Raw genomic sequence first — 23,162 nt, forward strand, 5'->3', positions numbered from 1 at the left:
TGAGAAGGATGGGTTCTGCCAGAAATTGTCACCCGTCTTAAGAAATAATGCATTTCTTTTTTCCTCGCAGGTCGTGAGTGGCCCGAGCTTGGCATGCATTGTTTGTAGCCCCGCCGCCTCCCATGCCATTGAAAAGGCTCATTTTCTTCTTATCTTTCTTTCACTCAAGCAACTATTATTCCTTGAAACTAGTGAGCTTTGGACTCCAACCTATCTAGGTTATTTCCTGTGGTGTTGACGAAGGAAAAGTTAGTACAATATTTCCTCTATTCGAGGTTTTGGATCAATACCGCTCTTCAAGTCTTGCTTTCCAATATGTCTTCGCGTCCCGCAGTTTACATCGTCTCCTCTGCTAGGACTCCTGTGGGCTCTTTCCTGGGGTGAGTTCACCCTTATTTTATTTGAAAAACTCCCTTGTACTTGAATACCTGTGAAGAGAGAGCTGATTTTTATTTTCTCTCTTCCTTCACAGTGCCCTTTCTAGCCTCACTGCCCCGCAACTTGGTGCCCATGCAATTAAAGGTATGGTATGTCAGATTAAGGCTGTTGTCAATAGTCTAACTAGATTCGATCCTAGCTGCTCTCAGCAAAACTGAGGGAGTAAAGCCATCCGATGTTCAAGAAGTGTTTTTCGGCAATGTACTTTCTGCGAAGTGAGTTGATATTTGTACATCGCTAGCCACCTAACTTCAGCCTATTTTACTTATTTCTTCAAATTAGTGTTGGACAGAATCCTGCTAGACAATGCGCTCTTGGTGCCGGCCTTGAAGAATCGACGGTGTGCACTACAGTAAATAAGGTTTGCGCGTCTGGTTTAAAGGCAGTCATTCTTGGGGCACAGACCATTATGACTGGAAATGCTGATGTCGTGGTGGCTGGTGGCACCGAATCCATGTCAAATGCTCCTCACTACCTTCCAAATCTTCGCACCGGTGCGAAGTATGGTCACCAAACCATGGTGGATGGTGTCATGAAGGATGGCTTAACGGATGCAGGTAAGCAAGAGCTTATGGGTTTTCAGGCGGAGGAGTGTGCCCAAGATCACGCTTTTAGCCGAGAACAGCAGGACGCTTATGCTATTCGGACCTACGAGAAGGCTCAAGCTGCCCAAAAGGCTGGTCTCTTTGATAACGAGATCGCACCAATTGACCTTCCTGGTTTCAGGGGTAGACCCGGCGTGACAGTGGCACAAGACGAGGAGCCAAAAAATGTAAGAGAGCTATAATTTCCGTTCTTTGGCTTATATAGTCCACACTTTGAAACTGACATTCTTGCTTCAGCTCAATCCCGATAAGCTTCGGAGCATTAAACCTGCATTCATTCCTGGATCTGGAACTGTGACAGCACCTAATTCTTCACCCCTAAATGATGGCGCTGCAGCCATTGTGCTAGTTTCAGAGGCTAAGTTAAAAGAGCTTAACTTAAAACCAATTGCGAAAATCCTTGGGTGGGCAGATGCTGCCCAACAGCCTAGCAAATTCACGACGGCCCCAGCACTTGCTATTCCCAAAGCCCTCAGCCATGCTGGTGTGAAGCAGGACGCTGTTGATGCATTTGAGATCAACGAAGCTTTTAGTGTCGTTGCTCTCGCCAACATGAAGCTACTCGAGATCCCGGAAGAGAAAGTCAACATCCATGGTGGTGCCGTTGCTATTGGACACCCTCTTGGTGCCAGTGGTGCTCGCATATTGACCACGCTGCTTGGCGTTTTGAAGGCAAGGAATGGTAAGGTCGGTTGTGTCGGAATTTGTAATGGCGGAGGGGGTGCCAGCGCTATGGTGGTTGAGTCACTCGTCTGATTAATCAGTAACCCGTGTCTGGCTGAATTCAAGGCTGCCTCTACGAATCGAAGTTGGCCTCGGCATAGATTACCTCAGATGGAGATGCCCTTGGGTGGCAATTGAATCGCGGATTTTTAGGACATTAATAGTCTAGATATGCTGACCCACATTTACATACTGTTTTTTGATCCGCAGAGTCTCTTGGTATCTGAAGAAATTGCTCTGAACATAACAACCATCTCACTCGCAGTATCTAAACCTAAGGGGCGATGCGTTCCAAATGTGTTCAAGCTTGTCTGACCAATCTGCAATAGCGCGGCACAGAGCAAGCTTAGAGTCACTACAGTCTAGCATATGGCAGTTGCCGTATGTTACCATCTAAAAGAAATTTATTTGCGGTCGTCGACTTGTGTAAGCTTCGAATGCCAGCCCTGCAGGACTTGAACTAGTTACTACCTACAATGCAGCTATTCCTGGTGTGGTAGGGATACTAGATCCAGTCCAGTATCTTTTTCAACGAACATCTAAGTCTCCATGCCTCATGCATTAAGATAACAGGGTATTGGTAGGCTCAGGGAAAATAAATGCACTATATTCTGATACATAACGGTTCACTGGCTAGTAGCTATGTCAAACATATACTCGGCCCATCGCCCCCACACCGCTTCCGGTTTGGGGCCTCCCCGGCTCAACGGGATTTTGGGCTCAACGGGAAAAGTCACAAAAAGTTCAATTATTTGACCAATTTGGCCACCATAACAGGGTCATCTAATATAACTACATCTTCCAACATTGGAGTAGACACCATAGAATGCCTTTCCCTAGGTAAATTGACTGTAGGGCTAGGTGGGGTGGTTTGGCACTGTGCAGGAACCTCTGCACCTAAAGGCACCCTTGTTCTTTGCCTCCATTCTTTCTCAATTTCTTTCGCTATTCGGGCTCCAATTTGGCGATTGGCATCCTTAGCAAATAGAGGTCCTCCTATATTAACTCTTCGACGTGTCTTCTTAACCTTCTGAGGCTCCTTGGTGTGTAAAATGCGGCTATATCCTCCCCATGTTAAGCTGCAACCTCCGCCTGTATCAGACTACCTTGGAAAATTAACTCCAGATGGGTATATAGTTTGCTATGCACCTCCTGTAGAATATCTAGTTTTCTCTGTGCCTTTTTAATACTATGCCGCAGTTTGGTAACTGTTTTGGGTGGTGGTGGTGGAGGAGTGGCGTCGTTAAAGATTTGAAGCTCTGGGGAAGGAGACTGGGCCTTTTGCAAAGGCCCTAATATAATATCTGGCTTGAATGGATAAATGCCTGTGTCCAAGAAGGAAGAACGTATAGTACGCTGTTTAAATATAGCCATTCTAATAGCATGAATCTCCGGGAGAAAGTCTTTTTTCTCCTTAACAGTTCCGCCCCACTGTACAATTATATTGTTGTTCCGCCGTTAGTAATGCTTAGACCTGGAAAGGTTTACCATCCAGTGGTTGTAGAAGATGTGTGCAATGAGGTGGAAAACTGTAGGCAAGAATCCTATGGTCCTGGCAGTACTGTAGGAATTCAACTGTAAGATGAGAGCCATGGTTATCCATAAAAGCAGCCGCCACTCTCCTGAAGCTCGGTGTTTTGTTGATTTATTAAAAAAGCAAAGCCAATTATATGCAATTGAATCATTAGTCCATCCATTAGATGTGGGTGCAATTCGATAGTCGTCTGGAAGTGTAGGTTGTTAATGATACCATGCCTCCATGTGCCATTAACCTTTAAAAAGGAAGTATAGGCTTATTACCCAACCATCTGCAGCAATACACTCAATTGTAGTTACTATTTCTCCTGATCCGCCAGTTGCTATGTGTGCTGATTTATAACGATTAGTAGTAACCACATTCTGTGCCTTTCCTTGACCCAATTGGAAACCACTTTCATCGAAGTTATAGATATTGGCTGGACGGATTTTATACTGGCGAATTGCAATCTCTAAACGGTTATACCAAGCCTGAAGAGTCCTAATATCCTCTGCTTTGACTCGCTTATTATCCATGGGTTTTTGTTTTAAAAGACTGAATTGTGGAGGGAGGCGTTTAATAAAGCGATAGACCCAAGTATGGCCAACAGTAACCTCCTTTTACTCCGAGAAAGAATCTCATTGGCACACTGTTTAATTATTTGTGGAATAGGTGAAGTATTGGCATTATCAAGCAGACTAATCCATTGAATCGAGGCCTCCTCCTGGGCATCATCAAGCGCCTTGTTGGTGCTTAGGCGAGTTGATCGAGAATTTCTTCCCTGAATTCTAGCAAGTAGGCGTTTATATGGCACATTAAATTCACGCGCCAATGGTGCAATTTTCGCTTTGTTTCTGCTGGTATAGGCTGTGCAGGCCTTATTAATGCGATTTTCTATTTCAATATATTTTGAAGCCATAATGTGGTTGAAAAATTGATGAAATAAATGATGAACTGGATGACTTTTTCCCGTTGAGCCCAAAATCCCGTTGAGCCGGGGAGGCTCCAAACCGGAAGCGGTGTGGGGGCGATGGGCCGAGTACTACAAATTAAATACTAGAAAAAATGAGAGGTGTAAATTAGAATTCCGTCTAGAATATATACCAGTTAACTTCTAGAATTCGAAGTCTGCGTGGACAGAGATGAGAGTTCTAATGGCCCTTCATTCTCATGAGGCCCATGGGGCCAATCTTGGGAGAGGCTCACCTGATGATATAGTATAGTTCTATTAGCCGGCACATGCAAAAAAACAATACCACCAAGATTTAGCAACATTAAATGCGTATCGAGTCGTAAGTGTGCATTGGTAGCCAGCCTCAATTGTCAGGCAAATGCACCAACAAGAGCCATCAGCAGAGCTCCGCTAGCAACTGCAACACAAGCTTCGACGCGTCTCCGGCCCTTGAGTGTTGTATAACTTGAATCACTTAGAAAGTCTTCAGCCAGGAGTTCCACAAGTCCTGCAAAAAGCAGGAGTCCACTGCTAATGGCATTTGTGATCCCAACCATGAGCAGGCCCGCAGTGCTCGCGGGGTCATATAGATTATGTAGCATTAAACCAATAGCCTGCCCTATGGGAGTGGTCGTCCCGTATGCAAGCGACATGAGCCATGGTTTAATAGAAGTCGGGGCAAAGAGGTCTGGGATAAGTGATGCGATACGCGACCCAAGAGCAAAACCTTCGAATGTTTGATGGAAGCAGATGGCCACAAGTAGAACGAGAAAAGATGCCCCAGTTGCAACGCTAAGCGCCATGCCGATAAATATGCTGTGGAAAAGGATCCCCGCTTCAAGGAGAAGACATTGAAGTAACTTGCGCTGGGGGTTCTGTGGGTACAAGTTCGTATCGTCCTGTCTATTTGACCGGTCTGTAAGGCGATGCTCGCCAGGAGGGTAGCAGCTTTGCTGTCCATTGTTGGAATGAAAAGCTCCAAGGCGATTGAGGCCATTAAAGTCCGCGTCATCATTTTCCTTGTGCCCGGTTGTATCCTTCGAAGATGTTTGCCTATGGCAACCTGGAGATTCCATCGGCACAGAACCTGGATCTCGGTCCATGCTCCTCATTGCATCAGTTTCCTGTATTCGGTCGAGTAACAACGTATCTTCTACTGACTCCTGTGTCACAAGTGCCAAGTAATGCGAAGGCGAATCCGTATTTTGATCGCGCTGTGAAAACTCTTCCCCGGCGCCACCAATAAGTTGTTCATATTCATTTCCATGAACATGCCCTGCCCCTTTCATCGCGAAGAACATTTCAACGACAACAACAAGAAAAACAGAGACCATGGCGATGAATCCAGCCATGGCACGATAGCCTTTACTCCAAAACTGAGGGAGGCATGGGTCTGTTAAAGATATAAATGCTGTGGGGAGTAGATGAACAAATGCCGTGGCAATCAAGACCCCTGTTCCGAAATGTCTGGACAGAAAAAGAAAACGTCGTGGAATAGGTAGACGAGGGAAACGACGGGCGAGTACGGGAAATGAACATGCTTCAATAAAGTAATTGGTCAAATCATAAACATTGATAGAAACGGATAGAGGACATACATACCTAAAGTGCTCAGTGCCAAAATTAGAAAAAGCGCTATAACATGTAATGAGGTATCGTAAGCACCTCGCTCTGTTGAGCCACATTCTGCTTTTTCACCGGCTGTGTCTCGAATGCTGGCGCGGTGGGAAAGTTCTGCTTGTAGAATGGCATCAGGGATATCTGAAATTGATGCGACCGCGTGTTTAAAGTCTATAGTATATCCGAATCAGCGTAAACCAGAGCCTAGAGACAATGCCGCTTGCGCCAAGCTGAAGGCGAAGCTGAATTATACATGAAAAAAAAATAAAAATAAAAATAAAAAATCAATGTCCACAAAAGTGGAATTTCTCACTGCTTACCAAGTATTTCCACGCCCGGCTGATGCCAGTCAGTAGAATGGGCCATTTTTGTGCTCAGTTAATGTAGTCTTGCTTGCTGGTTTTTTCCATGGCCTAAAGGCGAGCGTTGTCTTTCAGCAATCATTAGAGATTTTCTGCGTTCCAATTATTCCAGCTGAAATGCTCGGTGCTCAGTTGAGGGCGAACAGCTCAATGTATCTACTCAAAAAGCTCCTTGCCTTATTGGAGCAGCCATATTATAGGAGGAGAAAACATGTTTTATAGCAAGACTACAGTTGAGACGGACTGAACACGCGTTAATTATGAGATAAGCTTATCAGTCTGACCAACTAGTTAGCTAACTAACTAGTTAACAGCTCGCTGTGCTTATGTAATGTCATTCAGTTATTTGAAATCTAAAAGCTGCAAGTAGTAAAAATGAAACGTTTCATTTTCTGTTTTCAGAGCCCAAGTACTCTGTATTTTTGTTCATTTGATGGCCCCAAAATTCCCAACTTCGAGTACCTACTCTGTACTCTAGGCAGTGTTCCCTCAGTTGTTGCTCGAAAACATTCTGATACATTGATGAAACTCATGTGATGGTTTGGTTACACTAGTAGACGTAAACCCACTTGACCATAAAAAGGTACAAGACGACTGACGGATCGAAAGTTCAGAGTAAGTATACAATCTCTGGTCTGCACATATTTAAATTTCCGAAATCACTATGCAGCCATTTGCAACAGTCTTATTGCCATCAGGTAGGCTGTACGGAGTATATAAACAGCTATATCCTATATAATTAATGCGTTTCCTATAGTGGTTTGCTGTTTAATACCGTAGAAATAATAAATTACAGTCATATATCGGAAATGGCTTCGAGACATTGGGTTTCAGAAATTTAAAAAATAAAGCAGGTCAGAGGTTGTAGATGGTTATATGGTACGACCTACCTCTTTATTTTATATACATATACAATGGCATACCTTTTATACTATAACCTTGATATCCTCGGTAATCAATAAATGCAGTTCTTAGAAGTTAGGAATCCAATAAGTATAATAGAATAGAATATTTTGTTGAAAACCAGGATGCGGTATCCTAGTCCTGAAGCCATCTGACATATCACACGCAAGGGGCTATTAGTGGCGGATCCGACCACCCACCGCCTGTCGGCAGCGTAGAGGCATTTGCACCGTAGAGGCAGATAATCAAAATATCATCTTTTTGAAGCCATTACAACCACCCAATATGCCTAAATCTTCTGAAATTCACGATGGACGCGTTGAAGGGGCAGTTAAAGTGATTCAACAAAAAAATTTCAAAATATCGCTCAAGCTGCGCGGGAATTCGGGATCCCCTATTGTACGCTTTACGGCCGCGTACACAATTAAAAAAAGTCTCGTTTGACTCGTACCCCTACAAATAAAGCGCTAAATCAGTATCAAGAGGAGGCCTTGGTCCGCTGGATCACTAAAATGCGTGATTTGAACCTCCCGGTGACGATTTAGATTCTTCTTGAATGGGCAAACCTGACCGTACAGCGGATTGATCCCTCCCGGCGTGTGGAGAGATCCTGTGCGTATTGCTTTGTTAAAACGCTTTCTCCGAGTTTAAAAATTGATCCTATGCTTCAAAGAAGAAAGGAGAAAAAGCGTATAGATGCAGAGGACGTCAGTCAGCTTTAGTTCTAGTATAATTAGCTCGCTAATTTGCTTACCGGTGTCCCTTCTCGCCTCGTGTACAATTTCGACGAATACAGCTTTCAACCAGGTCAAGGAAAAAACCAAAAAGTGCTAGGAATAAAGGGAAGAGTCTCTAATCTTGCTGAAGCAGAGCATGCAGAGAATATAACTGCGCTTGAGTGTATCACTGCAGACAGCTGGATTATAACACCTTTTTATATCTTTAAAGGTAAGTATTTTATAAAGGCTTGGCATAATAAATATCTTCTGAACTTCTACACCGCGACCTCTGATAAAGGCTATATAAATAATAATCTCCTTGTTAAATAGATCTCTCTTTTTTATGAAGAGACAAAGGGACACGTGAAAAAAGGAGGAAAATGTATTTTAATCTTTAACGGTTATACTTTGTATAAAACAGTCGAATTTCTTCAACTTTGCGAGACGTACGAGATCCTTCCTTTTTACTTTAAACCCCATACAACTCACCTCTGCCAACCGCTCAATAAAAAACCCTTTCTTACATATAAAACGCGTTTTCGGCAAGCGAATAATCTCATCGCGCAGTGGTGTGGGATCCCGGGAGATAAAGCAATGTTTTTAAGCGATATTATGGCCGTACGTGAGAAGACATTTACGCAGCGAATTATTCATAACTCCTTTAAAGAACACGGCATCTTTCCCTCTGACAGATCCTCTATTATCAAAGCAATTTAAAAGAATTTACTGCTTATTCCAGAGATTTCAGCGCCTGATCTACACGCATACGGGGAAACTACACCTCTGAATCCTTTTTCTTCAAGCGTTGAAAATACGCCTCCGAAATCGTCTATACATGTTAAAAAGAATCAGAAAAACCTCCTCCATTTGCTAGAGAATATAGACATCTCTCCACGCGTGAAGCGCTGCTTGGAACGTCTCTTTAATTAACAAAAGATTCAATCCAAACAACTCGCGATAATAAATTCAACTTTAGAGCGAATTAAGGCAACTACAGCCCCGCGGCGCTGTAAACCTACAAAGCGATCAGTTCCACGCCTTGGAGATAGCGGTATATTAAGCGTACGGGATGCTAATCGCTCAATTGCGAGTAGGAAGGCAAAAGATGATCAAAGTAAGAAGCGAAGGGCAGACAAGGCATGGAAGGAAGCGTACGGCCATCTCCCGCCCGCCCCTGCTGCGGAAGATCAACGCCTGCTTCTAATAGTGATTTGGCTGTTCTACCGGATAGTGCAATTTTTTTGGTAGATTCTACAGGTTCTAGGCGTTGAAATATGAATTGCTTCAGTATCTGCCTCTACGGTGCAAATGCCTCTACGCTGCCGACCACCAACCGCCTTTCGCCGGTGGGTGGTCGGATCCGCCACTAATAAGGGGCTAAGGGACAACGTAGACATAAGGAAGCGTTTGTCTACGCTCTCTCTCCTAGATAGTTGAACATACTCACCATGCGATACTAGATCGCACCGATAGTTTCAATATACTATCCAGTCACCGCTATCCTAGCACCTCACGACATAGCTTCTTCCCCGAGATTCTCAACATATTTATTATTTTTTTTTGGGAAGATTCCATTGCTTTTATCTATTAACTAGAACTTTATACCTACAAGATTGATCTGTGCTAAACTATACATGCAATTAATACTACCTAGGAAATATAAACCTGGAAAACGTGCCTACTTGATATTCATAAATATAATCCTAACATATCAATATATCTAAAATATGGTGAGCTTCACTGCTTCTTCAGTTAAAAATAGCTAAGTTAGTATGGAAAAATTGTAAAACACCCAATTACTTTAGGTGTTGTTAGGCATTTACTAATTTTGAAAAGGTAAAAGAAAAACTTATAAAACATCCACCATTGTATTAAACTCTATATCTTTTGCTGTGGGAGGTATATATAAACAGAAAAATCAAACTGCCTGAGAAAGTCCTCTGGCATATAGTTGAGCCATGGCTGACCAAGGTCAGCCAGTGTGACGAGTACTATTTGTCTCTCAACCTGGTCCAGCCGCTAACTCCTTTTAGCTGATGAAAACTGCACGGCTCGGAAGCAGCCGGCTCAGGTTATTGTATTCAGGCGCAGTGCTTGCAATGACAGCCTAGTTATGGTGATTACCGCCTTTATCGCTAGAATGTGGTTGGATAATTTCCTGAGAAATATCATCCCACTCCTTTTTTTCAAGTAGTTCCCATTCTGCACTGGCGATTTCTCCTAACAGGGTCGACTTTAATTTATCGGCAACCTTTATTGGAGTTGGTAGCCTCCAAGTACGAATGAAGTCAGTGCCCTCCCAACCACCAAGGAATGAGTGTACAGTGCCATGCGAATAATGTCCCAGCATGGGAAATGACTTGGTTCGTTGAACGATAGTTCTTGGGACATCTTTGGTAGCTTTCATCCTTGACTGGATGTCGCGCCCAGCAAATGCCCTCACCAAAGTTAACGTCTGCGTAGGAGGTGCAACAAGTAGTTGCCACATATTTTTGCCCAGGTCACATACTTCTTCCCAAGAATCTGAGGCCAGGTTTAGTCCTTGGGTCCGGCATAGCCACAATACATTCCAAGCCAACAGTGTTGCCCCCTCAAGGACAAGCGCATATGTTGCCGGATCTTCTTTTGCTAGTTTTGGGAGACTTCTGTCAGTAAACAGAGGACGAGGACGGGCAGACCTAGAAAGCACGTCTGCAGTTCGCGACGTTGAGTAGGATGTCGATGCCTGAGAAGTGGATTCCTCAAAAGCTGTTCCACGCGCAAAATAAGATTTAGAGGGTGTGTATATGGTGGTTGTAGGATGATTTCTATGGGGAAGACTTATTTCGGCAGGGAGTCTTAGACACAAATAATGTGAGACCAGTACGAGTAGATGGGCAATGTAGGAAAACGAGGTCGATATCTGAGCTGGTGCCGCACCTGTTTGAGCATTATTATTTGCATAGTAGTGGACGTGTTCAGGATGGATTACAACTTGCCATTCATATCCTTGAGGTTGCATATAGATACCCCACCAATGCAATATGTCTCTTTAAATTCACCATTCTTCTTCTTGGCTACTTGGCATAAACCATAGATATTTGCTGCTTCTCGACAAAGGAAAATCCGGGCTTCAGCCGTCTTACTATGCTGTGAATGCCAGAGATGATCCGTTCTTTTAGTGCTATTCTGGACGCCAGCTAAAATCGCAGCTTCTCGTTCCACAAGCTGGTATTTAGCAGATTCAGCATCCGAATATCGTCGTTTTAGTGCCAATTTGCGCTGAGAAATCTCAAGTCGTTTGTTCTCAATCTCAAGTCTCAACTTTTCAACCTGAATAGCAAGTATCTTTGCCCTTGGGAATGACTTGGATTGTTGGTTGGAGATAGTCTGCTTGATCCAAAATTTGAGTTGCGTATCTTTATTATTATTGCTTAGTTTCTCATATTTGTCTGATAATACGTCTCGGTAGTTGCCAATTTTAACTGCATCCTCAATTTGCCGTGCGATCGACTCGCTTTCAATAAGGATCCGCACATTCTCGTTGTGTAGCTGGTAGAGCCGATTGCGGGCGCAGATAGGGCAAAAATATTGTATGTGTGATGTCGGAGCTCGAGAGCATACGTGGCAACTCATTTCTTTGCTCTAACTTCTTGCTATCTCTTGTCTGTATGCTGTTATTCAATGGCCACCCATTCAGTTAACTGCCTTGCTTGAGATCCATTAACACAGGAAACCTGGCTGTTATAGAAACCGCAATAGTCAGGGATTAAAACAGGATGGATTCATGAGGAAGAGCATCTGCTTGCATTCATGATGTTGTCACTTGATAACGTTAGACTGACGCAGTCATAGGTGGTTAGGTTACCAGGATACTTAGTAAGGTACGGTAACTAACAGTTAACCTGAATACCCTACAGTACTCAATACCAATAGGTACTCGTGGGGTGTCTTCCATGTTTTGTCCCATACCTAGTAACTTGTTATTAATATTATCTCAATCATAGTTAATTGCCATTCCATCAAAGCAAATTTCTCTGGGATTATGGAAAACTAAATACAACTTCGAGGTGTCTACCCTATTCTCTTCCCACTGGTTTCCCTCACCACTGTTGTCTATCAGTCTTCCGAAAATCACGCTTAGGATAATTTACTGGCCTACTCCTGGGAACGTTGGCGTTAAAGATCGGTTGGATGGAAAAACAAGCATGCAGAATTTGCTATACCATAATCAACACTCACCGGAAATATCCCAGGAAAGACGACAATGCACTGTTTCAAATGAGGACCTTAGATCTTATGACTGGGCCCAACTCCAAGACAGTTACATTAATGTGATTGAAGAACAGGGAACACTTGAAAACGAGCTGCAAGCCCGGATATCGAAGTTGCTTGAGGTAGTCCACATCATCATTAATTTTATGACTGTTTCCTGATGATTCAGCTTAGGTATTTAAGACTTGGTCTCAAACTACTCTTATCTGTGATGAACTAAGAGCATTGAAGAGGTTAGAGCTCATAATTTGTCTATTTTAGAGGGAAAATGTGTCTAAAATATTAATAAACTCTATAGATTTAGAACACAGATACAGCATGTACAAAATTCAGAGGAGAGCTTGGAGGAAAGAAGAAAACACTGTATGTGACTTGTAACGGTCATCTTGCCTTCAAGAATGTGAGATTGAAGTTAACTCGTTTTGTTGCAGACATTAACGTTGTAAAGGCGTTTGAAAGCGCTCTAGCATTATTGAATGGTCGCGCAAAACATTAGAACTGAGTGCAGGATTGGCTTTACTACCTAGTTCCGCTTGCCTCCTCTTTCTATTTTAAGGTCTTTGCAGACAGTTGCCAACACATCTTTATATAATTTCAATTTCAGATACTCGACTATGTCTGCGATTAAAAATAACATATAAAGATAAAGGAGAAGAGGCACTGTAATACAAAGCGCATTTACATCTTGGAGCATTTCATTGCCAGACTATACCAGTGCGGTTTTGTGTGTTGGGTCTGCCAGTAATACCTTGCCCAATCTGTCTATTAGTCCTTGCTAGTAGGCTCTCCTCTTCGGCCTCTTCCGCATCCTCCTCAAGCTGTTGTTCATGCAATCTTGAGGAGCGTAAAAGAGAGCTCAAGAGGGCAATCAAAAAAGTTCCTATTTGTGTCATTGTTAGCACTTTGGGCAGGAATTGTAACAATAAATGTAAATAAATCAGGCCGTATTACCGAAAAATATAAATTGAGACCAGAAGAATATTGCACCAAAAAAGGGAAAATTAAATGCCACGCGGTTCAAAATTGTGCTGGCAACACTTGGTGTGCAGACTTGCCTTGCAGCTTTGTTACGCGCTAGCTCAGAACATGGTTTGATAAGGTGCTTAGTATTCAAGCAGTCCGGTTGCTTTTCAGAGTCTGTAATGCGATCACAAAATGTCTGTGGTCCAAAAGTAGCATATTGAGGAGCAACAATCATGGAGATAGAGTAGTTTGAGGCCAATATAGTCAACATTAGCATGGCTGTCGCCAACAGGAGGGCTTGCGGGGAAGTATGACCCTTTCTGATTTGGAAAATTCGGATCCAAAGAAAACGTACACCAATAGTAGCTATACCAACGACGGAGCTGTAAAAAAGAAGTAAAACAAGCATTGAAAATACGAAGTAGTCAGTTGGGAATGCTTTGGCAGCTTGAACAAGAATCCAGTTAACGGGATTGAAGACATTGATATGAGCAAGAATGTAACCACAGTGCTGTTTGCAAATCGAATTCTTTGCCTTGTCAATTGCTGTCAAAATCATGGACACCCACGTTATTAACACACTAAGGAGCAAGACGAAGCCGATTAAGAGCCTAAATGGACGGAACAAGGCTTTTATTTTCAACCATGCCTTTAGAAGCCAGCTCGGGCGATCTTTCTGAGCTTCGTCTGCTAATCTTTGCCATCGAATAAGTGTTCTTTCTTCCCGAAAGAGTGTGTCAAGCTCCCTCCGGTCTTTGGAGGACAATTGTTCTGGGTTCCCTCCACAGCGACCTTCCAGCTGGCGTTGCCGTTCTCTGTTGAATTCGAGCTGCATGGTTGCGTTCACTGTCGGCTTTGTGCTTGATGCTGATGGAGGCGTCTTGACGAAATTAATAGGGAGAAAAGCAAGCCCGGTGGAAGTATACGTAATGAACAGGCACATGCCAAGAGTCATCAACAAACCAAGTGCAAATGTAAAGGTACGTTCCCCCCCTGCATGATTGCTTAGTTGCTGAGTAAGGAACAGTAAGAGTTTCCAGGGAAAAGGAATTCAGGCTCACGATTCTCAGCTAGCAATTGTTTAAAAAAATCAATGTCGTTACTGTTCTTATCCTTTGCAGCCGGTACAAAAAGGCCGACAAGGCATAATACAATCAATATTGCAATGAAAGACATGGTGTACTTGGATGCAGCCCAGAATTGCTGCATAACAGTTTGGTCACCTGCTTGGATAGCCACTTCGTCGTATTCTTCATACCAAAAGTATGCAAAGGGAATCACAAGAAGGCATAAAAGAGAGTCTGTAGAATAGAGGATGTAATATAGAACTTTCAAGGAGAAAATAATCCCATCTATTTTGCTCTGAGTAGCCCAATCTTTTCTCCGACCAAGTGCTGGATAAGTTGTAGACGAGACCAAAGCCACATCAACTGGGAGTAAGAGAACAGTGGCAAGGAGAGTAGTCATGGCAACAATACAAGTTAAAGTCACTAAGGGAGAACGGTCCCGCGGAGTTTGATAAGTATATATAAGTGTGGAGGCAGCAATAATCATAAGGGCTATCACAATTGTGTACACCACCCAAATAAGAGTTTGTAGGAGCATTATGTTATTTAAATCAGATCTCACATAGAGTGGCAGCTCACTTAAAAGGCGAAGGTGCGATGCGATCCTGACAATTCAATACATATAAACATATAAGAGATATCTTTAATTATGGAATAGAACATGGCAACATGAGGTTAGAACCTAGTTATCTAAGTCAACAATGGGCCTTACGTCATCCACTTGTGAGTTGGGAAATGGTCACGTGTCAAATCTGCGTCGTTTAGAGATAAGAGGAATAAGGGAAGGTTTCTCCTGCTTGTCAGGTTAGGGTAGCTAGCTGATCGTCGAGATACTCATACAAATATTTTTGTCAGATCTTTTTTCTTATTATTCAGAAAACCTACCTTTTTCTCTGGAATAGTCGAAGATTTAAATTAATGGGGGAGAGGGCTACAACCAGCCCAAAACATTTTCAATTGTTTACGATACACAAATGCAGTGTTATACTGAGCTACTTCCTCCTACTGGGGTCACTCATACCTTGAGGATTCCTTTTCTTTCAGCAACAGCAAATAACTTAGTGGTCGCAAGAACGTCCCTCCTCCAAGTATTTTCTTTACACTACCCAATACCGCGGTCAGAAGCTGCCGAAGACCAGACCACAGCAAAACTAGTCCTGGAAAGGGAATATCTTCTGTCAGGAGCAGTAACGGATATTTCCCGGGTCAAGGTGTTAAATACTAAAAGTGGTGGGGAGGCCATTTTGGTTGCTTTTCGAAACGCCAAACTTAGCTTGATCGAATGGGATCCGGAACGTCATGGCATATCGACGATCTCCATACACTATTATGAACGAGATGATTCGACTCGTAGTCCATGGGTACCGGATTTAAGCAGCTGCAGCAGCATCCTCAGTGTGGATCCGAGTAGTAGGTGTGCAGTTTTCAACTTCGGCGTGAGAAACATCGCCATTATTCCCTTTCATCAGCCCGGAGATGACCTGGTGATGGATGATTATGATTCCGACTCTGAAAGAGATTTAGATGGTGGGAGTTCGGAGGGAGGTCTTAGCCATGGAACGCACATAAAGGACACAGTGTATCAAACCCCGTATGGTGCTTCTTTCGTCCTGCCTTTGACTGCGTTGGATCCTTCGATCCTTCATCCAATAAGTCTCGCCTTTTTATATGAATATAGGGAGCCAACTTTTGGTATTTTGTATTCGCAGGTTGCAACATCACATGCACTTCTTCATGAAAGGAAGGATGTTGTGTTTTATACTGTGTTCACACTGGACCTGGAACAACGAGCCTCCACAACCTTGCTTTCGGTGTCCAGACTGCCTAGTGATTTATTAAAAGTAGTGGCACTCCCACCTCCTGTTGGGGGAGCCCTACTTATTGGCTCCAATGAGCTCATCCATGTTGATCAGGCGGGCAAAACCAATGCAGTGGGCGTGAATGAATTTTCTACGCAAGTTTCAATGTTTCATATGACAGATCAGTCAGACTTGGCGCTTCGACTCGAAAATTGTGTTGTTGAACGTCTTGGTGATAATAACGGTGATCTGCTTTTGGTGCTTTCTACGGGTGGGCTGGCTGTCATTAAGTTTAAGCTAGATGGAAGGTCGGTATCTGGTATCTCGGTTCATCTCGTCCCTATCCATGCTGGCGGGAATAGTATGAAATCTGCCGCTTCGTCAGCATCTCTACTTGGTAATGGAAGTATCTTTTTGGGTAGTGAAGAAGAGGATTCATTACTTTTGAGCTGTACCTATTCGCCATCGAGTGCGAAGAGGACGCGGTCCCAGGCACGACATTTTCTTGACAATTCTGACGACCTGTCAGATGACTACCCGAGTGAAGATGATACTTATGAAGATGACCTCTATTCCACGGCTCAGGAGCCAACTATGGACAGCCTCCACTCCTTTACGGAAACATCTATATCGGGATTTTACAGCTTCCGAATTCACGACAGACTCCTCAATGTCGGCCCGCTGCGAGATATAGCACTAGGCCCATCATCTCCGAATTGGGAAACAAAAGGATCCTATGATGAGAGACTTCCCTCTGATCTGGAGCTGGTGGCCTCCCAGGGCTCAGATAGGAGTGGTGGAGTGGTGGTGATGAAGCGTACGATTGATCCATTAGTTTTCGCTTCTATTCCGACTGAATCTGCCAATTGCGTTTGGACTGCCTCTGTAATCAATAGCAATACCACAATTCCCGAGATAAGTGAAAACATGCAAGATCGAGAATGGCAACATTACGCTATCGTGTCTATACGAAGCGTCACCGATAAGGAGGAATCGGTTGTCTTCCAAGTGAAAGGACATGATCTCGTGCCTTTCAAAGCGCCTGAGTTCAATCCAAATGGAGATCTTACAGTGAAGATCGAGACACTGACAAGCAAGAATCGTGTTGTCCAAATTCTACAAAACGAAGTTCGAAGCTACGATGCGGGTGAGCCTCCGTCTCTGTACCACTACATATGAAAATAACTAACAGGACAGACCTGGGTTTGGTTCAGATTTACCCCGTATGGGATGAAGACACCAGCGATGAGAGGATAGCTATGAGCGCTAGCCTTGTAGATTCTTATCTTGCAATCCTCCGAGACGACTCGACATTATTACTACTTCAAGCAGATGACAGTGGGGACCTTGACGAGGTTTTGATGAATGAGAATATGACTGGTATGAATTCTAAATGGCTGTCTTGCTGTTTATATTGCGACAGATATGGGATTTTCTCAGCAGCTTGCTCAAACCCCGGCGGGCTGTCTCAAAGTGAGATATTTCTGTTCCTGCTAAGCATGGATTGTCGATTATTTGTGAGTAGTAGAATCTTCGTGAAGTTACAAAGTCTTCATAAATTCCCAAAACTTTATGGCCTTGGAGCTCACAGCGGGGTTAGATTTACCGACTCTCAGACCAGGCATTGGTCTCAGTTGTCGAGGGCGTTGATTGCTTGCCGCAAGTCATGTCGAGTGACCCGCCTAAGCGTTCGACTATACGAGAGGTCTTGGTCGAGATTGTTATTGCGGATCTTGGTGATTCCTCGAGCAGCAGTCCTTACCTACTCGTATGATTGTTCTAACCATTCTCTGGATCTGAAATTAAAACTAATAATCAATTGATAGCTGCGAACTAGTAATGATGACATTGCAGTGTATAAGCCTTTTCTAGCTTCCGCTGGGTCGACTTTAAAATTCTTGAAAGAAACAAACCATACCCTCCCGAGACCCCCTTTTACTGTCGATACGAAGCATTCATGTGATTCACCTAAATGGATCACCCCTTTACGTATTCTACCGAACATATCGGGACTCAGCGTTGTTTTTATGCCTGGGGCCTCGGCAGGCTTCATGCTGAAAACGTCAACAAGTTTGCCGCATTTTGTATGTCTGAAGGGGGAATCAACGCGTTCTCTGAGCAGTTTCAATACTCCCGAAACCAGCGGCGGCTTTATTACTTTGGATTCTAAGGTATCTATACGTTTCCATGCCTGTTGTATACATACTAAATAATGCACAGGGTGTTGTGCGATTATGTAAATTGCCTACTAATACCTTATTTGATTATCCATGGACATTGCGAAAAATAAGCATAGGGGAGCAGGTTGACCATTTGGCCTACTCTGCCTCGTCTGGATCGTACGTATTGGGAAGTTGTCATAGGATGAGTCTCAAGCTTCCTGAAGACGATGAGTTACACCCTGAATGGCGCAACGAAGGTTTGAGTTCAATCTGCCCCTATGAAAGTAAAACTGACTAATTTTTAGTGATATCCTTTCTGCCTGAGGTCCATCGAAGCTCACTAAAACTTGCAAGCTCGAGGACGTGGTCTATCATTGATAGGTAGGAAATGACATCGTGACTTATGTTTGTCCATGACTGACGTTTCTATTCGTTGAAAGCTACACATTGGGCCCTGCCGAACACGTGACGGCAATTAAGAATATGAGCCTCGAGGTGTCTGAGAACACGCATGAGCGTAAAGATATGATTGTAGTTGGGACGGCATTTGCACGGGGCGAGGACATATCCTCACGTGGCTGCATTTATGTTTTTGAAGTGATAAAAGTGGTTCCAAATCCCGAAAACCCAGAGGCCAATCGTAAGTTAAAACTTATAGGTAAAGAATCGGTGAAAGGAGCTGTAACTGCTTTGTCGGAGATTGGTGGCCAGGGGTTTTTGATCGTCGCTCAAGGACAGAAATGTATGGTCCGAGGTCTTAAGGAGGATGGCAGTCTGCTTCCCGTTGCATTTATGGATGTGCAATGCTATGTTAGTGCCCTGAAAGAACTTAAAGGCACCGGCATGTGCATCATTGGAGATGCTGTGAAAGGAATATGGTTTGCAGGATACTCGGTAGGCTTTTTGTCTCCAATAAAATGGGAATGAGGCTGATAATTCTGTTCTTTTAGGAGGAGCCGTATAAGTTGAGCCTGTTCGCCAAGGATTTAGATTATCGTGACGTGCTGGCGGCCGATTTCCTTCCTGATGGCAATAGATTGTTTGTTCTTGTCGCGGACAGTGACTGCAATCTTCACGTGCTACAATATGACCCCGAGGGTATGTTCAAGCATATTGAGAGAATACTTGTTAACTACTCTACTGACACATGAGTAGATCCCAAGTCATCAAACGGGGATAAATTTCTCAACCGCAGTAAATTCCACGTGGGCAGCTGTGTCTCCACGTTGACCTTACTTCCGCGCACCATGGTCTCCTCTGAGCTAGTAATGTCTAGTTCGGAAGAAATGGATCCTGACACCCAGATTTCGCGACGTCAAGTACTTGTCACTTCTCTGAACGGGTCGATTGGTCTTGTTACGTGCCTTTCCGAAGAGTCATATCGTCGATTATCGGCCCTCCAGTCTCACCTGGCAAATGTCCTAGAACATCCTTGTGGACTTAATCCTCGAGCTTTTCGGGCTGTAGAAAGCGATGGCACTGTTGGGAGAGGTATGTTGGATGGAACTCTTCTCATGCAATGGTTGGATATGAGTACACCTCGCAGGATGGAGATAGCCAGTCGGGTGGGGGCCAATCAATGGGAAATCAGGGCAGATCTCGAAGCTGTCGGCGGGGGTGGGCTTGGGTTTCTGTAGGAGCAGCCAGTAATAAGGAGTTCTGAACTTGAACGGAACCTATTTTTTTATAATATGCACGGGATAACAAATATAGAGTCATATCTCAATTCAGGATGAAAAGAACCTTCTACTGCTATTATTGTTTGGAACCAGTCGGGGGCCGCCAGAATTATTGGGTATTCTTATCAACTTCAAACAAAACGTGCGCTTAAGCATATGGGAAGAACACCTCTTTGAATACTGGCGGAGCCAAAAACAATATCTTTTGGGACAAATTTGTTCCAGACGGCCAGCCGCATCTTGATTTTTCCTTCCTAGACGACCATGTTCTAGATTTTCTGATCCAAGACGGTGAACGACATGACATCATGACACAGTAAGATATATGTAAACACAAGCCGAATTGGAAAGGGAGAGAAAAGAAAAGTATCGAAGACAACCAAACCCCTTACTGTCATGGACTCCATCGCGCCGCACCCAGAACCCTTCAGCACCATAATTTGCTCCCATAACAATAATACATTTGCGGATGTTAGAAGGCCGGTATTACCCGTCCATCGAAAAATCAATCAAACAAAAAAAAGTTGGGGAAGAAAAAGGAAAGAAACTGAAAAGAATAAGGGCAGAAGGACTTTGTGCAAGAAAAAGAGATAATAATAATAAAAACGAAGAAAAAAAAAAAAATCCATCCAGATGGAATAAAGGTACTCATCGAAGGTGGTTGAAGTAAGGAATAGAAAGAAGATAAAGCAGAAACTAATATTGATTAAGAGATAAATGATCAGAAGACATCCTCTGCAGCAAAATACCGCTTGCTTCTGCCACGGCCAGCGACAAATTTCATCTCGGGCATATTGGTATGATGCACAACATGCGGCCGGTAAACTGCATCAACAGGCGCTTGCCAATCATCCAATCCCAGCGGGAAATATTCGTATAACAAATCTGAACTCTCATTAGGAAATGGTAGAGTTGATGCGAATGGTTGCTGCAAATTCGTAGTGTTCAGCAACGGCAAAGACGAAGACGTTCGAGATTGTGTTTGCCGGACGCTATGCGACAGCTTGCGCTGTTTTGCTGGCGGCAAAGAGCCATCCACATCTAGGCTCTTACTCGTTACGTCATTGGCGTACGAAGAAACGGATCGAGTTGATTCGTCCATGTTGATAGCATCACCACTATCATCTTCATCTAGAAGAGATAGATTTACTGGAGCTGCAGCAGTAGTTGTTCGTCGTTGGGTTTCTACCGGCCGTGAGAAGTCTGGACTTGATTGGGAATAAAGAGATGATTGAGGCAAAACTGTAGAGGGAAGCGCACCACTCGCAGGCCTAGGAATCTGTGTCCAATCCGACGAAGGCTGTTGGGGAACAGCTCCAGCCTGAGAGATCGCGGTATCTGGGGAGCTACTCTTTGCCGTTGCCTTGGCCTTTGCCGTTGCCGGGCCAGAGCGCAGAGCGGTATCACTTGTGGAAGCTCGGTTGACACTCGACGAGTGGGTAGCTTGCGCACTTTTCCTTGATGCAGCGGCGCTGCCACTCAGGGGTAAATCTTTGCGAGACTGGAAGTTGCGTGGGCTACGGCCTCGAACAATTACGGGCCCTGAATGAACTTCACATATGGGAATCTTAGCGCCGGTAGACAGGGTGGCGACAACCTTGAGCCGCACGACAAAATGCTGCTGAAGCTCTTTCCTACGCCCATTGTTAGCGGTCGCGACACGAAACTGAAGGCGCTTCCAGGCGATTGGGAATGTGGCGTAGTCAGTATCCAGATCTTGACCGGCCATAATATCCAGGGGAACTGGGGGTGGTTCCTTCTCGACCTTGTTATTGGTAGAGTTGCATCCATCTTCGGCAGACGGGTTTCCATTTGCGGCGGGCGTCTTCCAAGGAACAGATATTATCTTCACTGAATTCCCTTCCACAGACTCAGTGGCGGAGACAGTAAGTTCTTGTGCAAGTATGGGTATCCGGTCGCCTTGCTCCGTCATTATGTAGCGCAAACTTCGTGGCAGCGTAACAGAACCCGTAATCTGGAATAAATTGCGGCGGTAACATGTCAGTTCCGCACCCTGCTGAGGCGGAGCATTCTCCGTAGGAGACGTAGTCCAAGGCGACTCTGCAAGGAAAAACATGCCATGCAACTGGGCTGAAAGAGATAACGAGGTTCGGCGCAACGAATAATCGAGGAGTGTAAAGCTATACACCGGTACAGAGAAGCTTAGCAATTTATTATTGTGATCGATGGACGAGTCCGCGGGCTGTTCGGGGGGTGCAGGCTCGAACGGAGGCACCATGTCCGTGAAAGGGTCTTCGTAGCCCGAAGGGAACCGTTTCAAAGCTGCCGGTAAACCATTTGGAGGAAATGGAATATCATCTCCGCTGAGCACACGGAAGGTTAGAGTCTCTGGAGTTTCATTCACAGTGAGATGAATGCGCGGGGACGGGGACACACCTAACGAAGGTATCCGAGTCGAAGTTGGAACGTTGATCTGGTATGTCCATTCCGGGCATAGAATTTAGATAATCCGCACTTTGAATATTGCCGAGCGACAGTGGACTGGCCAAATAAGGCATGGCCATGGTATCAAAACCCTCCATGGCGAGGGTTGGGTCCGGATTGGGGCCTGCAGGACGAAGCTATGGGAATGGTGGGTGTCTCTGAAGTAATTAACGAGGAGAGAGAAGGAGAGGATGGCGGGAGGGAGGTGTCAGAGGCAAAAAGGAGAGGCCAAACAACAGTGGCGGGAAGTGTAAGCCTCAGGGTGAACTCCTCGGTGGCGGATATGAAGGGTAAGGCTGGAATCACAAGCGGGGGTGGGGGACAGGACAGGTCAAGGAGGGGAGGAGGACATGGGAGAGAAAGCAAAGATATCTGGGGATAGGGAGGGAGTAGAAATAAGAACCGTTGGGTGGAAACCGGTAATAGAGAAAGCAGACAGGTATGAGTGCAAAAGCAATTTTTGAGAGGGGTAAAGTTCAAGGAAGAGAGGAAATGTACTGAGCTGTAAGAGTCGGTAGGTAGTAGGTAGGTAGGTGTTGTAATAGTAGGTAGTTGTGAGTGGATCGGATTCCCCCGAGGTCAGTACTCAGTATGGAGTAGTTTGGTGGGGATTGGAAGTAGGGTTTTTTTTTTTTTTTTTTTTTTTCCACCGTAGCGACTAGGAACAAGAATAACAATCCGGAGTCAGTTAGTTTGGAGATAACAGACTGAGAGACGGACCCGGCAACGGGGCCGCAGGAGCCCGCCAGCAAGAGGGGTGAATAAGAGAAGACGAGGAAAATGCACGATGCTAGAGAATCCACTCTCTCCCTGGTTCAAGATTAGTTCGTTAGCTTAAACCCGGATAGGACGCTAAGTGGCCAAGGGTTTTCCCCCAGCGAATGAGGGTCGAGTGGATGGATTCGGCGAATGTGGATTCAGGAGTGGAGAAGAAAGTGATTCTTTTTTCTCTTGG

At 44.4% G+C, this 23,162-nt stretch overlaps 7 protein-coding genes across 7 annotated transcripts; 3 read left to right on the plus strand and 4 right to left on the minus strand.

The window, feature by feature from the left end:
• Window positions 1–315: 315 nt before the first annotated feature.
• erg10B (acetyl-CoA C-acetyltransferase) lies at window positions 316–1,799 on the plus strand (the record flags this gene model as incomplete). Its single annotated transcript, XM_033575694.1, has 5 exons — window positions 316–380; window positions 473–522; window positions 578–653; window positions 721–1,210; window positions 1,281–1,799. 5 exons carry the CDS (start codon window positions 316–318, stop codon window positions 1,797–1,799), a joined length of 1,200 nt encoding a protein of 399 aa, XP_033421549.1.
• A 2,806-nt stretch (window positions 1,800–4,605) lies between these two features.
• On the minus strand, window positions 4,606–5,586 carry ATNIH1004_011129 (putative ZIP family zinc transporter; the record flags this gene model as incomplete). Its single annotated transcript, XM_033575695.1, has 1 exon — window positions 4,606–5,586. One exon carries the CDS (start codon window positions 5,584–5,586, stop codon window positions 4,606–4,608), a length of 981 nt encoding a protein of 326 aa, XP_033421550.1.
• Window positions 5,587–5,836: 250 nt separating this feature from the next.
• ATNIH1004_011130 (uncharacterized protein) lies at window positions 5,837–6,220 on the minus strand (the record flags this gene model as incomplete). The annotated part of the gene is made up of 3 exons (XM_033575696.1): window positions 5,837–5,844; window positions 5,900–6,025; window positions 6,175–6,220. The coding sequence occupies 3 exons, from the start codon at window positions 6,218–6,220 to the stop codon at window positions 5,837–5,839; spliced, it is 180 nt and encodes a 59-aa protein (XP_033421551.1).
• A 4,585-nt stretch (window positions 6,221–10,805) lies between these two features.
• Window positions 10,806–11,453, minus strand: ATNIH1004_011131 (Atg14 domain-containing protein; the record flags this gene model as incomplete). Its single annotated transcript, XM_033575697.1, has 1 exon — window positions 10,806–11,453. The coding sequence occupies one exon, from the start codon at window positions 11,451–11,453 to the stop codon at window positions 10,806–10,808; it is 648 nt and encodes a 215-aa protein (XP_033421552.1).
• A 3,643-nt stretch (window positions 11,454–15,096) lies between these two features.
• On the plus strand, window positions 15,097–17,695 carry CFT1 (mRNA cleavage and polyadenylation factor subunit; the record flags this gene model as incomplete). The annotated part of the gene is made up of 4 exons (XM_033575698.1): window positions 15,097–17,068; window positions 17,119–17,301; window positions 17,365–17,438; window positions 17,522–17,695. 4 exons carry the CDS (start codon window positions 15,097–15,099, stop codon window positions 17,693–17,695), a joined length of 2,403 nt encoding a protein of 800 aa, XP_033421553.1.
• Window positions 17,696–18,285: 590 nt separating this feature from the next.
• CPSF1 (Cleavage and polyadenylation specificity factor subunit 1) lies at window positions 18,286–19,720 on the plus strand (the record flags this gene model as incomplete). Its single annotated transcript, XM_033575699.1, has 5 exons — window positions 18,286–18,340; window positions 18,389–18,464; window positions 18,524–18,977; window positions 19,034–19,181; window positions 19,239–19,720. 5 exons carry the CDS (start codon window positions 18,286–18,288, stop codon window positions 19,718–19,720), a joined length of 1,215 nt encoding a protein of 404 aa, XP_033421554.1.
• Window positions 19,721–20,483: 763 nt separating this feature from the next.
• On the minus strand, window positions 20,484–22,305 carry ATNIH1004_011134 (NDT80/PhoG-like DNA-binding family protein; the record flags this gene model as incomplete). The annotated part of the gene is made up of 2 exons (XM_033575700.1): window positions 20,484–22,086; window positions 22,160–22,305. The coding sequence occupies 2 exons, from the start codon at window positions 22,303–22,305 to the stop codon at window positions 20,484–20,486; spliced, it is 1,749 nt and encodes a 582-aa protein (XP_033421555.1).
• Window positions 22,306–23,162: the final 857 nt, after the last annotated feature.

This window comes from Aspergillus tanneri, assembly GCF_003426965.1.
Source record: "Aspergillus tanneri strain NIH1004 chromosome Unknown AapTan_8_pilon_pilon_pilon, whole genome shotgun sequence".
Lineage (NCBI taxonomy): Eukaryota > Fungi > Ascomycota > Eurotiomycetes > Eurotiales > Aspergillaceae > Aspergillus > Aspergillus tanneri.